General features: G+C 40.3%; 1 protein-coding gene across 1 annotated transcript; it reads left to right on the forward strand.

The window, feature by feature from the left end:
• Nucleotides 1-2,969: 2,969 nt before the first annotated feature.
• pde9ac (phosphodiesterase 9ac) lies at nucleotides 2,970-9,751 on the forward strand. The gene is made up of 13 exons (XM_061281906.1): nucleotides 2,970-3,107; nucleotides 3,173-3,260; nucleotides 3,337-3,415; nucleotides 3,480-3,554; nucleotides 3,626-3,712; nucleotides 3,785-3,889; nucleotides 3,970-4,052; nucleotides 4,179-4,335; nucleotides 4,421-4,534; nucleotides 4,788-4,892; nucleotides 5,033-5,161; nucleotides 5,233-5,328; nucleotides 7,417-9,751. Exons 1-13 carry the CDS (start codon nucleotides 3,086-3,088, stop codon nucleotides 7,471-7,473), a joined length of 1,197 nt encoding a protein of 398 aa, XP_061137890.1. The 5' UTR covers nucleotides 2,970-3,085; the 3' UTR covers nucleotides 7,474-9,751.
• Nucleotides 9,752-13,700: the final 3,949 nt, after the last annotated feature.

A 13,700-nucleotide genomic window follows, 5' to 3' on the forward strand; every position in this document is an offset into this window, starting at 1 on the left:
ATCATCATGTGCCTATTTGTGATGTGTGTTAATAAAAAAAAGGTCACAAGAGTCAACAGTCGGGAGGATAACCCACAAAATAACCCCATTTGTGTTGGTTGGTCCCGTTTTGACCTATAATTGGGTTATTCTTGACCCAGAGTAAATTAATGCTTTATCTCATGGATCCGTGTTTCATTCACCTATTGGCCATTTTAATCAAGGCTATGTTTATGCCCACCGTATTTACGTGTATCATTCCCCTCAGCATGTACAAGAGGCCTCTGACCACAGCGTAGGGTCACAGGGGGTTGTCTTATTTCTCACCATAGTAACGGTCCCCTGGCAACCAGCCAGGAGAGCCGGTTATATTGATGGTACACCAAAGCCCTCTGACTCCCTCACATCGCATCTCCATCGCTCAGCTCATCGCCTCGCCTCCGCCGGCTCCGGTTTTTGAACACTCAGGCGAAAGTGAGCCGGCTGCAACGTCGTCACCCCGGGGACGTTACCGTCGCTCTCCTCTGGGGAAGCCGCGCATCTTGTGTTGTGAGTATTGTTGGCACCTTTCGCTAATTTGACCCGTTTGTGATTTGCGTTTCATCAACTTGTATTCATAATTAAATATGCTGACTTGGTATCTCTTACTCTATTTTTTTTATTCATGTTTTTCTTTTCTCCTATTTTGTTTGTGTGATAGGACACGTTCCCGTGGTCGCCTCCTCAACTTTGCCCATCAGTGCCAGTCCGGGTCAGCATCGCTACGGGCGTGTAAGAGGAGAGGGAGGTCAAACATGGGCTCCAGCTCCTCCTCCTATGCCCCCAAAGCCATTTATTTGGATGTGGATGGGAAAGTACAAAAAGTGAGTATGCAAAGAAATATATATATATTTAAATCGGCAGTTTTTGTGTGGTACTCTTTTGAATTGTCTGCAATTAATTACAAATGAATTTTTATCGTGTGTAGTACATGTTTTTCTTTTAAAGTTGACTCAGTCTTTAACTTTTGTGTAAACGTTAAATTTATCAGCATTCTATTCAACGTGAAGTTTTTCCTGATATTTAAGTAGAGTATTCATGTTCCAAATGTTTAGTTTTTGAGTAGCTTACAATAATATCAAATACACTTTGGAGGAATCAAACCACTGCCTTGTTTTCGATAAACAATTGTGCCAACTATGTTACTGTATTTTAATGTTGGTCATAATGCTGGTATTTGTTTTTTTCCGGGGTGGAATTTAGTGTCAAAAGTTCAAGAAGTGTCAAAATAGTGAAAAATGTACATTATTGTAAAACAACAATTAAAAATAATGAAGTTGAATATGCTTTCATGTCGCAAAACAAAGGCGCCTTATCAAACGAATGATGCTAATTCAATTTAAAGCACCTTCTAAGTATTCCCAGTTGACTCACCCCGCCCGAGTCAGATCTAAAATTAACCTGCCACAGAGCGCACTTTGCCTTCTAGGTGTTTCTGACAGCGATAATTCAAACACCTCGCGGCCATAAATTCTGATGACTGTGATTCAATTCGCAAACGTAGCCACATAAGAATTCTTGCTCCCATAATTCTTTGCAATGGCGATAAAAAATGCCATCATTTTCTTATTATTATGACCACGCTGCCATCTTACAAGCACTGCTCCACCAGAAACTAAAAATGGCTGTCTGCATTTAGACATCATTATGCATCATTGCAAGCGCACATAGGCAAAGAGTTTAAATGCAACACTTGCCGGTCCGCTGAGTGTTTCAAGTAGAGAGCTGCTGATGACACATGTCTGCTCAAGGGCCCGAACCCACGATTCAATTTGTCTGCTACACCTGCTCCTTTTCAAGGTCACTGCAAGATCATCATCACTTGTCGTCTTTCTTCTACATGCATGACCATTTTTATTAATATTCGTGATATTGTTATGCTTTGAGCTGCAGAGCGATACATGATCACCGCCTCGCCCTGCACTGCAACACCGAGGCAAACAAAATAAGATCAATCAAAGCGCAATGTATTTGTTTAAGTTCGCTCTTTGTTATTTTTGGTTTGCATTAAATGTCAGGCAAGAATATAATTGTGTGTTCTTCCTAGGTGGTGTTTAGTAGGCACTGCAGTCCATGTGACATTAGGGAGCTTTTGTGTACCTCTTCTAACATCGCCAGGTTGGTACCACCTACTTGGTTCATTTGCAATTTTTTTTCCAGTGACAATTATGATTTCAGTGTAGTAATCTTTTTTTTTCTGACTAAATTTTCAGTGAATGAGTTTTCTACAAACACTCTGGGTGCTATGACAGGCTATGTAGTCCATCACGTGACTAATTTACGCTAACAATTTGGAAGTTAATTTCCTGTTGGATTTTTATTTTATATATATAGTTCACTTGCACTTTAAATCCATACCACAAGGGGGCAGTGCGTGACTAATAATAATAACGCAATATTCTAATAATTGATAATTGTACTTGCCATGTGCTTCCTGAAGGAACACTGCAATCATGATTGTGGATGCAGAAGGTGCCTTGGTCTCGATCGATCCCACCATGCCGACCAACTCACCCAAGTATGCACAATATGATATTGGCACACTTTAAAGTGATGACATAAAAAGTCCATGCATCCCCTTGCATGTATTTTATTTTGGATTTGTCTGCTTAGCTATAACACATCTTCTATGGAGATTAAATGCAAATTGCTACTTATAACTATCTGCTTTGTGTACAGCTCATTGTATAAAGTTGTCCCCCTGACTACTGGTCAACTCGGGGGTAAGTAAGCAACATTGTGCGTCAACACCAACAGCGAAACCTGCAAGGTGACGACTGTGACGTCATTGTGTGTACAGAGAAAGAGGACATGTTTCAGAATGTGCTGTCCCAGGTGGCAGAACAGTTCAGCAGGTAATAAGGCTGTACCGTACACACGTAAATAAATGACACGCGCTGCCTTTAAAGCCGCTTGCGCAATCTTGTTGAAGATTAGCTCAGTCACACGCCAAAACAAAGTATTGTGTGTGTGTTGTTCCCCTGTGCCGTTTATTTATGCAATATGGTTTCCTCGCAGAGCATTTCGTATCAATGAGCTGAAGACGGAGGTCACCAATAGGCTTGCCATGCTGGAGAAGAGAGTGGAACGTAAGTGGTGGATTTGAAGGAATCCAAATCTTGTCAACATTATGAACACTTTGCTTCTTCTTCAGTGGAGGGCTTGAAGGTGGTGGAGATTGAGAAGTGTAAAAATGATCTGAGGAAGCTTCGGGATGAGATGACATCCAGGAGTGGCGGCAGGTTTGACATGATTTTTGACAATTCCAAATGGTGTATTTAAAATAACATACTGTGTATGCTTTCTTTATTTCTTCAGGATAAACTGCCCGTGTAAATACAATTTCGACGACGGGAAGAAGGTCACTCCGAGACGAGATGTTCCCAATTATCCAAAGGTGTGTTTGGTGGGGACACTATAGAAGTATTACAGCTGTTTCTTATACATTTTGTTCTCCACAGTATACACTGTCTCAGGAGACTGTCGAGGCACTGAAGAAGCCAACGTTTGACGTCTGGCACTGGGAGCACAACGAGGTGTATATGCAAATCCAATTCATCTTAATTCATTTATTATTTTATCTCTATGTATTCCTTTATGGTTTCAGATGCTGAGCTGTTTGGAGTATATGTACCATGACTTGGGTCTCGTGAAAGAATTCAACATGAACCCAATCACACTCAAACGCTGGCTGGTAAACAAAATATATGAAGACAAAAAAATGCCTTAAAATATCAAAAATGAAATATAATATAATTTTTTGCAGTTGGCCATCCAGGAGAACTACCGCAACAACCCCTTCCACAACTTCCGTCATTGCTTCTGCGTGAGTCAGATGATGTACGGCATGATCCACCTCTGCAACCTGCAGGTGAGGCTTCCCATTTTTTCAGGATCTCTTTGGGCCTTTCCCGATTATATAAAGTCTCACTTGTTTGTTTTTTTCTGCAGGAGAAGCTGACTCTCACTGATATGGGCATTCTAATGACAGCTGCGGTGTGTCACGACCTGGACCACCCTGGATACAACAACACGTAAGATCTGTTATTCACCACAAGGAGTTTCCGTGAGAAAAAAACAACACCAATATTGTCAGCGTGTTGAAAAAATAATAATTATTAGCTTTTTCATAGCATCCACCAATGTCGCACACCTATCAGGTATCAAATCAACGCTCGTACGGAGCTAGCGGTGCGCTACAACGACATCTCACCGCTGGAGAATCATCACTGCGCGGTGGCTTTCCAAATTCTTTCCCTTCCCGAGTGCAACATCTTTGCAAATGTGGATCCCGAAGCATTTAAACAGATTCGACAGGTGAGCGGACTTAGCGGTGTCCTCACCAATGCCAACTATGCGGTTTTCAAGCTGACTTCTGCTGACTTTGCTTTTTTGTCTACAGGCTATAATCACCCTCATCCTGGCCACTGACATGGCCAGACATGGCGAGATACTGGACTCATTCAAGCAGAAAGTGGACAGCTTTGACTTTACCAATGAGGAGCATGTGACATGTGTATGTACATTCAGTTTTGGGCTACATTTTTTGCAACACAGTGCAATTGTGCAAATATCCTTTATTTGTCATCATTTAATCTTCTCTCTCTATAATTGTGACTGTAAAAAAATCTGGCTGATAGCGACTAAAATAACCAGATGGTTTGCCTTTACGTTCAGTGGACGTAAGATTTCGACCTCGAAGGTTGAGGCCTGCCATCTAGTGGTGACTGGTGTTAGTACAACACAAATTCCCTTTTTTGTATTTTCAGCTCAAGATGGTATTGATCAAATGCTGTGACATCTCCAATGAAGTGCGACCGACCGAGGTGGCCGAACCGTGGGTGGACTGTCTTTTGGAGGAGTACTTCATGCAGGTGAGAATTTAACCAACTATTTTTTTTAATCTCAAAAAAATATTCAAAAGTTTTCAAGATTCAACTGTACATAGGGAGTCATTGCACAAGGCCAAACACACAAAAGTGATTCTGATGTGATCAACATCTGCGTCTCCCAGAGTGACCGGGAGAAGTCGGAGGGCCTCCCGGTGGCCCCCTTCATGGACAGAGACAAAGTCACCAAGCCCACCGCTCAAATCGGCTTCATCAAGTTTGTGCTCATCCCAATGTTTGAAACAGTCATGAAGGTCGGCTCACCTGCGCTTTGCCACCAGTGTGAATAGTTTGACAAGTCGCTAACTGGTGTTTTGTCAAACAGCTTTTCCCTCAAATTGAGGAGATCATGGTTCAACCCCTGAGGGACTCCCGGGACCACTACGAGGAGCTGAAACAAATTGACGATGCCATGACAGAGGTAAAACCTATTTTATCTATCGTGTATGTGGTTGAGTCGGTGTCTCAAATATGAGCCGTTTTGAACAAAACCATGAACATCATCCAGATCCAGACACCTCTAAATTTCATGTCAAATTTTAATATGGACATTTGCACAAAAGTGATTTCATCGGGTAACATCTATTCCAACGGCTTTCAAAGTGTGGGCAACTTAAAACAAATGAAACAGAAAATGAGAGAATTACGCATTTGTAAATCACCACTTAGCTTAATGCTAACACAGGGCAAATTGTCATAGATGAGCTAGTGAATAGCATTGACATTGCGGTATGTAACCTTTGTACCCCCTACGATGGAAGTTTACCTGGAAGTCTGACATACTTTAAATCAGGCACCTTGTTAGGCTACTAAGTGGTCCTTGTGTGAGTTCATTCCTGGCAGTTATTGTTTTCTTTTCACTGAGTTGGTAATGAAAATATCAAACGGAAATATCTCAGCCAGTACGATTGCTGACGTTCCCTTTTCATGTTCAGTGTTGTATTTTATGTAATTTACATCAGGCACCATGTTGGGAAGCTAAGGGGTCCTCATAAAGACACAAACTCATTGTACCATCTCCTCTAGCTTGGATGAAAATGGTGTCTGAGCTTTAAGCAAGAGATATTTGAACGCAAATTTCCCACACTTTGAAACGTCAAGTCAACAGTTGCAATTTTACGCATTCAAAACATTTCATGTCGACGGCACCAACTCTCCTAAAGTCTCGTCCGTATGAGGTGCACACGGTCACACATGCATGCATGCGCACCGCCCCCATCCAAAGCCACTTGCTAACATAAAGGTATGTCTTTTGTTCAATGAGGCGCAGAAGAAAAAAACTGAAAATATGTCATTAGGCGGGAAGAAGAAGTAAGCTCTGCAGTGAGTGAGTGCAGTGGTATCTGTGTAAGTAAGAAGTGACGCCTTGGTTGTGTGCTAGTGTTTAGTGTCATGAGTGTGTGACTGTCTCTGCCTCTATCGACCGCTCTCGGTACTGCGGGAACATGCAAACACTTTCATCACATTCAATTGCAATCATAATTCAGGTTACCCCAAAAATAGAAGCCATGAGTAAGAAAAAGGGCTTGAAAGGAAATTCACTCCAAACTGTAGCAGTGATGAAATTGTCATGGCTCCTTTTTTCCCCCCTCTCAATCTCCTTGTTGAACTTTTCCCACCATTTCTGCTAATAAGCCAAAGTGACCGATTTACATAATCACAGTAGAAGAGTTGGAAATCAAATAGAACAAAGATTAGAAATTGTCGCTATTGGTTGACACTGTCAGAATGGTATTTTTTTCGGCATTTCACAGAAGCATATTGTAAATACGATTAATAACTATTTACAATGTACTACAAGGTGAACACACATTTCAACTAGTATCAGTATTCTAGAATACAAAATGTTATAGATATCATGCAATGATTAAAAACTTCCAATCGGATACACGTAATGGACTTCCCTGTCTTGGATGTGCGAGATCAGGTGTCAGCCGTCCCCGACTCTCACCATCACACCAAAATTGCAATCAGGTAAGAATAAAGAATAAAATATGTTTTATGCTATTAATGAGCTGGCTAACAAGTTCAATTAGTGCTAATAAATGCATAAGGACAAGCGCGATAGAAAATGGAGGCAATCAAATTATTACCGTAATTTTCGGACTATAAATCGCACCGGAGTATAAGTCGCACTAGCCATAAAATGCCCAAAAAAGGGGAAAAAAAGACATATATATGTATATAAGTCGCCCCTGGGTATAAGTCGCCCCCCCCCCAACTATGAAAAAAAAACGCGATTTATAGTCCGAAAATTACGGTACTTTTATTACCATTTTTAGGAGGATTTTAGAAACACCTCTCACTAGGTAGTTTGTAAATAATTGTAAATATTTTTTAATTAATGCCTTTCTGACAGTGTCAATGATTTTTTTTTTTTATGCCACCACTTGATTAGATATTCACTGACATCATTAATTTTTCACGCATGAAAGTTCTGCTTGCAGGTTTTAGGTGATATTGAATTTTTTTTTTTTTAACACTAATTTGGAGTGTCCTTCCTTGGCAGGGGTCCTCTTTTGTGTTCAAATTCAGTAAAGACTTTAAGAAGAGCGAGTCTGGTTGAAGACGTTGCGTTTCTGCGTTCTGGCCATCAACAAACGTCGCGGCGGGAGACAACAAAGAGACGACACAGCAACATACTCAACTAAAGTTAGGCACAGAGGGAGCATCCAATCTTGAACTTTGACTTAGACTTTTTTGCACTGCGTGTAACAGAGAGGCACCCCCGTGTGACCTTTGTCTGTTTCTTTGTGGAGTTAACGTTGGCTAACTCTGTTTGTTTGTGTTTGTTGACAGCAGTCCAAACACTCCGAAGAACAGATTTTCTAAAACCACATAAACAGAAAAAACGATTTTGATGATTGCCAAGAACTCATATTTTAGTTGTTTTCATTGTTCTACTCATTCTACATTTCTCCACTGATTTTAACCATTGCCCTCATTTAAAATGTTATATGTTTGTTCAAGGCCATCGTGGGAAGTCCCATTTGTCAAATTCCAAAATTTTCAAAATTCAATCCCCAACAGATGTCATGTTATTCCCTCTTTCTTCCACATTTTAACCAATTCAAACCATTCCAATCCATTCTTCAACTCATTTACGGTAAATTTTGTTACTCCCCTTCTCATCTGGATTATCCGTGAAACTATTCCCATTGCCCAAATAAGAATTTAAAATCCCACATTGAGAAATTAAATATCATTTCCTCCTTTCTTAACAAATTCAGACAGTCCCAAAATATTATACACACCTCTGGAACTATTTGCATTACCAAAAATTCCCCAATGTTTTAGATCTTAGAAAAAAATAATCCCAGATTAACACATATTCTCAATCCAGTCTCATCATTTCAGCATTCACATTCAATAAATTGGCTTTTCCATTCACAATAAATATGTAATTTACATAAAAACACTTGTGTTTACAAATACAAAAAACTGCATGATAAAAAAAAGTACGAGGAACCGAGTGTGCCATTTTAACAACCTAAAATATATTAGGCTTGATTACCAAGAACCCCCGATTTTTGGAACTGGGTAATGTGATCACCCAAAACTTTTTAGTCGACAGTGACTTTTCCATTTCAAATGAAGTTTTAAAAAAACAATAAAAATAACAGCACAAATGATCTTAACTTCAAATTTGTGGCAAGGTCATTCATTAGATAACTCATCATAAAAACTTTCAATTGATAACAAAAATATATTCCCTAGCATTAGCAATGAGTGCGTTGATGTGATATTGTCCCCCTCCCACACTTGTTTCATTATTGCTGAGGTCAAAGTACAGAAGCCATAACAGATACCAACATAACAAGGGTATTCAAATATATTTGTTTGTATTACTGTACTTCTAATTGTACAGAAATAAACAGTATACCATTATGTCCGGAAGTATTTGGACAATGACAGCATTTTTATGATGTTTATTTTATACACCACAATGGATTTAAAATCAAATAAAAAAATCAACGTGTATGTGCTAAGCTAATTTTTAGTTCCTCCGTGTCATTGAACACAAGACGCTTGAGTTGCTGTAAATGAAAATATCTTGAACTTCAAACTCTACAACTGTGAAATAGAAATATCAAGCGTTCTAAATGAAACCCAAACATGTTGACGTATAAAGGCAAAGTATTTTCCATCCATCCACTATCCGAACACACAACAAAATCTGTCATTATCAAAATACTTCTCTTCCCTGTTCTTGAATGTGATTGCAATCAAACATATCTTCAAAGCAATAAAAAAGGCAAATTTAGTGGCACTTCAGAACTGAATACTTCATCACTAGGCTGTTTCAGTTGAGCTGACATGAATTGTTGCAATTCTAACCAAAGTACATTTTATCATCAGATTTCACACACTAAATGGAGCTCGTGATATGGCTGCAAGGGTGCCATTTATCATCTGTCGCTCTCTCTCTCTCTCTCTCTCTCTCTCTCTCTCTCTCTCTCTCTCTCTCTCTCTCTCTCTCTCTCTCTCTCTCTCTCTCTCTCTCTCTCTCACCTGGCGTGGCATACAAAACACAAAATAACTCACCAAAGAACACTTACTGTATCGTAGATGCATTTCTGATCAATTTCACTTTGGTATGTAGCTTTATTTGATTGGTCTCACACACACTAGTATAATTGTTCCCACTTCTGCAATCTCGCATATGATCTCAAAGCAATAAAAGAACATCAGCCCTCCAGCACATGATTGCATTTGAGATGAAATAAAATGTGTCTTTTATTTGTGCATGTGCCCTTTTTGTTTGCCGGCTTCAGGAATGTTCTCATTCAATTTAACACACCAAGCATGGCCAGTGATTGAAACAATGTCATAAATAAAAGAGATGGGGCAACACTTTTATATTTTTGAGTCGTTCTTTGTTTAGAATACCGTTTTTTTCTATGTATAATGCGCCCCCATGTATAATACGCACCCTAAAAATGGCATGTTGATGCTGGAAAAAAGCCTGTACCCATGTATAATACGCACCCAAATTTTGACTCCTACTTAAGTCCGTGAACGTAAAATTATTTCAGAAAAAAGATCATCTTTGGGAACAACCGGATGTTATTCTGCCGTTATTGTGCCTCAGTAATCCTGTACAGCCATTTTTATTGGTTAAGTACATAAAATCTGAGACACATGGATTTGAATGATTACAGAGAATATTTCATGCTATCTTATTTTATTGTCTTTATTCGTTGCTCATTACGTTGCTACTTCCAATTTTCTAGATATATACAGAGTGTGTAAACTGCAAGATTCCCCGCCATGTCTATGTAAACACACAAAATTCCCCATTTATCCAGTGCCAAGCCACAGATTAGAGCGGAACATCAGGCAGACGAATGAGTCACTCGCACGAGCTCGTCTTCTCTGCTGAGCCGACAAACAGCCCGGCTGGGATGGTCTCATGTGACCCCTACGCGTATGCAGACAATGAGGTGGATAAATCGTCACTCCTGACATTCTCCGAAATTATCAGCTTTCCCATCATCCAACCAGGAATTAGCATGCTAACATAAAGATGGAGCACAAACTAAAGCAAAACTTTTCCAATTTTGTTTTGCAGTTTGAGTCATGTACACAGATTTTGTGAACTCTTCCTACAGATTTATTTATGTTATTAATTGCGGAAACAAAAAAACATAAAGTGGGCCAGCTAACATACAGATAAGGTAGAAAAATAAACGAAACAAGAAGTTTTTCCCCTTTGGTTAAATAATTAAAAACAAATTCAGTATGGGTCAAAATGGAGCAGTCTCTCCTCCCCTTGCTAGAATAAACACTGGTACATTCCAGTCATATAAGCAGAAATTGGCTTGCTAACGTAAACGAACAAAAAATGACATGCTACATTTCCCCCTATTTTTGCAAGACGTATTTATTTTTTATGGTGTTTAAACAACGCAACAACAAAGTCACATGGTGTTTTTCTACAAGACTAACAATCTCCATTCTTGTTTGTGCAGACGAGCCTTCCACAATCAAAGTAAATAAGCACATCCAAGTAAGTCAAACGTTGTTTGAAGCGCAAGACCTTTTATTGGAGACGTTCAAGACCTCCCACACTCAGCCATAGGTCGCAAGACACCTGAGCAATTAGATCATAAAAAGGAGTCGTAAATATCATGTTGCTACTGAGGGCATTTAACGCCCTGAAGGAAAGGCAACAGTCTTGATATTTATTGCCTTGTCACAAGTACTCACATTTTTCCAATCCACTCAAAAAGACAATACAATGATTACACCAGATACTATTTACAGTATCCTTTTATGTTGTTAGCTTTTATTGAGCTAGTGGCAGCAACTCACTTCACAAACAGTGAACAATTCTTCAAAAAAGAGGCTTCGAGTTGTTTATTGCCACTCTCTGATGACGTTAACCATTAAACTAAACATAAATCAAAGACAATTACTTAATGTGTATTTGTAACAACCACATAACTTTGCTTTTGCTAGCTTAATGCTATGCAAAAAACTACAAAAAATAATATCTCCGCTGTGGTGTTAAGTCTTTAAGCAATGACTATTTTGGAGAAACACATTTGACAGATACTATAACAGTACTGACAGGCGTATATTCTTTATCCACTGCGAAGAACGACAAATATTGCTGTCTGGGTGAGGAGCTGTGACTGTGTACATCCATACGTCTGTATTCTACTGCCCCCTAGTGGCCAAGGCAGGCACTCACAAGACGGAGCAGCACGGTGAATTGATTTCTAGCAATAGTCATGATGTACTTTCACCTTTCTTCCCACAATGCATGTTGCCATTACAACATTCCACTCCATGTGTATGTTTCACTTTGTTTTCAGTTCATTTATGGGTCACGTGGTTTCACTATCAAAGCTCACGTCGGTTTTCGTAAATAAGGACAGATCTGATTTCCGAAGAACTGCGTACATCCAGGCTATCTTCAATGAGTCAAGTTTCCGACATACCAGCATCGTTTGGGGAGTATCCTGTGTTGTCGGATCTTTCCATGCAGGCAACCGCCCCCCCATACCATGACCAGATGCAGACCAGTGAATTGTTTTCCCAGCCGCTGCGGTTTTCATAACCTTTTGTGTCGTAACTGTAGCCCATTCATCTGCTTGTTTTATTCTTCAACCCTTGTGTCCATTTACCGGTCCATCGATCCACGAGTCTGATCCTACCAAAGAGGCCTGATGGTCCACTACACGACGCTACTTTGTTTACATCATAATAATCTAGCCTAGGCATCTTGATTGTGTGCTGGCGGAAGAGCAGCAGCAGGCCTGGCCTCTTATCTATTTGACAAGCAGAAAACCGTCGGTGCTGTAAAGCAGCACTAATGGACAAACTGTACCGCGAAACCCGTTATCATCCTATGTGATTATCTAAACAAATGAGTGAAAAACAGCAAGGTGATGCTTGCCAGGTAGCAGGTCCACAGAAATGATAAGATCACGACCTACCATGATAGACAACAAGAAATGATGTGTTTAATCATCTGTCATCACATGCAGAGACCGTGCCAGGAAATATTCGCAGTACCATGGAACTTTAATGCCCCCAGCTATACTCCCCAACATGTTTATTTTTACACAAATGAAAAGCATGCCCTCCCCCCCCCGTCTACCTCGTCTTACTGTGTTATTAACTTTATGGTAGTTTCCATCGAATTCCTTCACAACAAGGGATGAGGCATTGTTCATGAATGCAGAAGTAAAATGGGTCATTTTTAAGGGGTGGGGGCTCATATATATCTATTCATAGTGGTTTGATTTCATGTTCTCAAATTTTGTACTATTCTAACGATCGGGCCTATTAGTACCTCCATGCGGGCCCGTGCGCCTCCTCGGTTCTTGCCGCTGGCCCCGGTTGGGCTCAATGTGTAAGGGGATATCTCCCGCCTGTCTGGCTGCAGGCCCGACACACTGAGCACAGCTTAAGAGGGAGGAAATATATGAAAATATCATCAGGAGTCGGTAAAGCTGCGTGATTTTTTGGCTCTTGTGTGTCTCCTTGGATCAACAGGTTTTTTGTTTTGCATGTGTGGAGGAGAGGAGAGATCAAGCCCAGACGCTGTGTCTCAACCCCCCCTTGTCCTCATTCCGCTATGATGCAGCTGGGAAACATCCACGCGTCTCTGGAGACCTTCTGTTAAAACTTAGCCTTATGAAGGAAAATATTGCTGATGTATAGCTGGTATTAGACGGTGTTAGAGCATGGCGAGCACCTCTGTGAAAATATTGTCGGAGCTCGGAAAGAAAGTGTTCAAATAAGCATGTGTCTTTTTAGTCTTGCTACCGTGAATGATGAGGTGCAGCTCGTTGGCTAAAACGTAAAAAAAAAAGGGATGCAAATCCTCCTCTGTCATAAGTAATGGTTTTCCATTTAGCCACGAGCACGTCAGTGCACATAAAGATATACACGAGTGGAATTGGAATGTAGGACGAGCGGCGAAAAGCAAACAGCTCACGATTAAGCCTTCAAAAGAGGAGAATGTGCTCCAGTTTTTTTTTTTTAACAGTTAAAGGAAGTGCGGGTTTAAAGCTGTCAATCAAATTTCTTCACGGGACTTTTGCGCTTCTATCGATGTGGACAGGTATTGTGGAAAATCGTCTTTTACGATTTGTATGCTTAAAGTCGGGCGCGCGTCAAGCACGGTTGAGCCGTACGGCGCATGCGCGCGTGTAAAATAGTAAACAATGAAGTGATTGAGAGTTAATAATGAACGTTATGTGCACACTGTGGCTTGCGTCTTTTCTTTGCCGTGTCACTGCAGGCGTCACAGTATTGCACTTTGGACCAATTTGTGGA

The sequence above is a fragment of the Syngnathus typhle genome, linkage group LG6 (assembly GCF_033458585.1).
Source record: "Syngnathus typhle isolate RoL2023-S1 ecotype Sweden linkage group LG6, RoL_Styp_1.0, whole genome shotgun sequence".
In the NCBI taxonomy this organism is placed as follows: Eukaryota; Metazoa; Chordata; class Actinopteri; order Syngnathiformes; family Syngnathidae; genus Syngnathus; species Syngnathus typhle.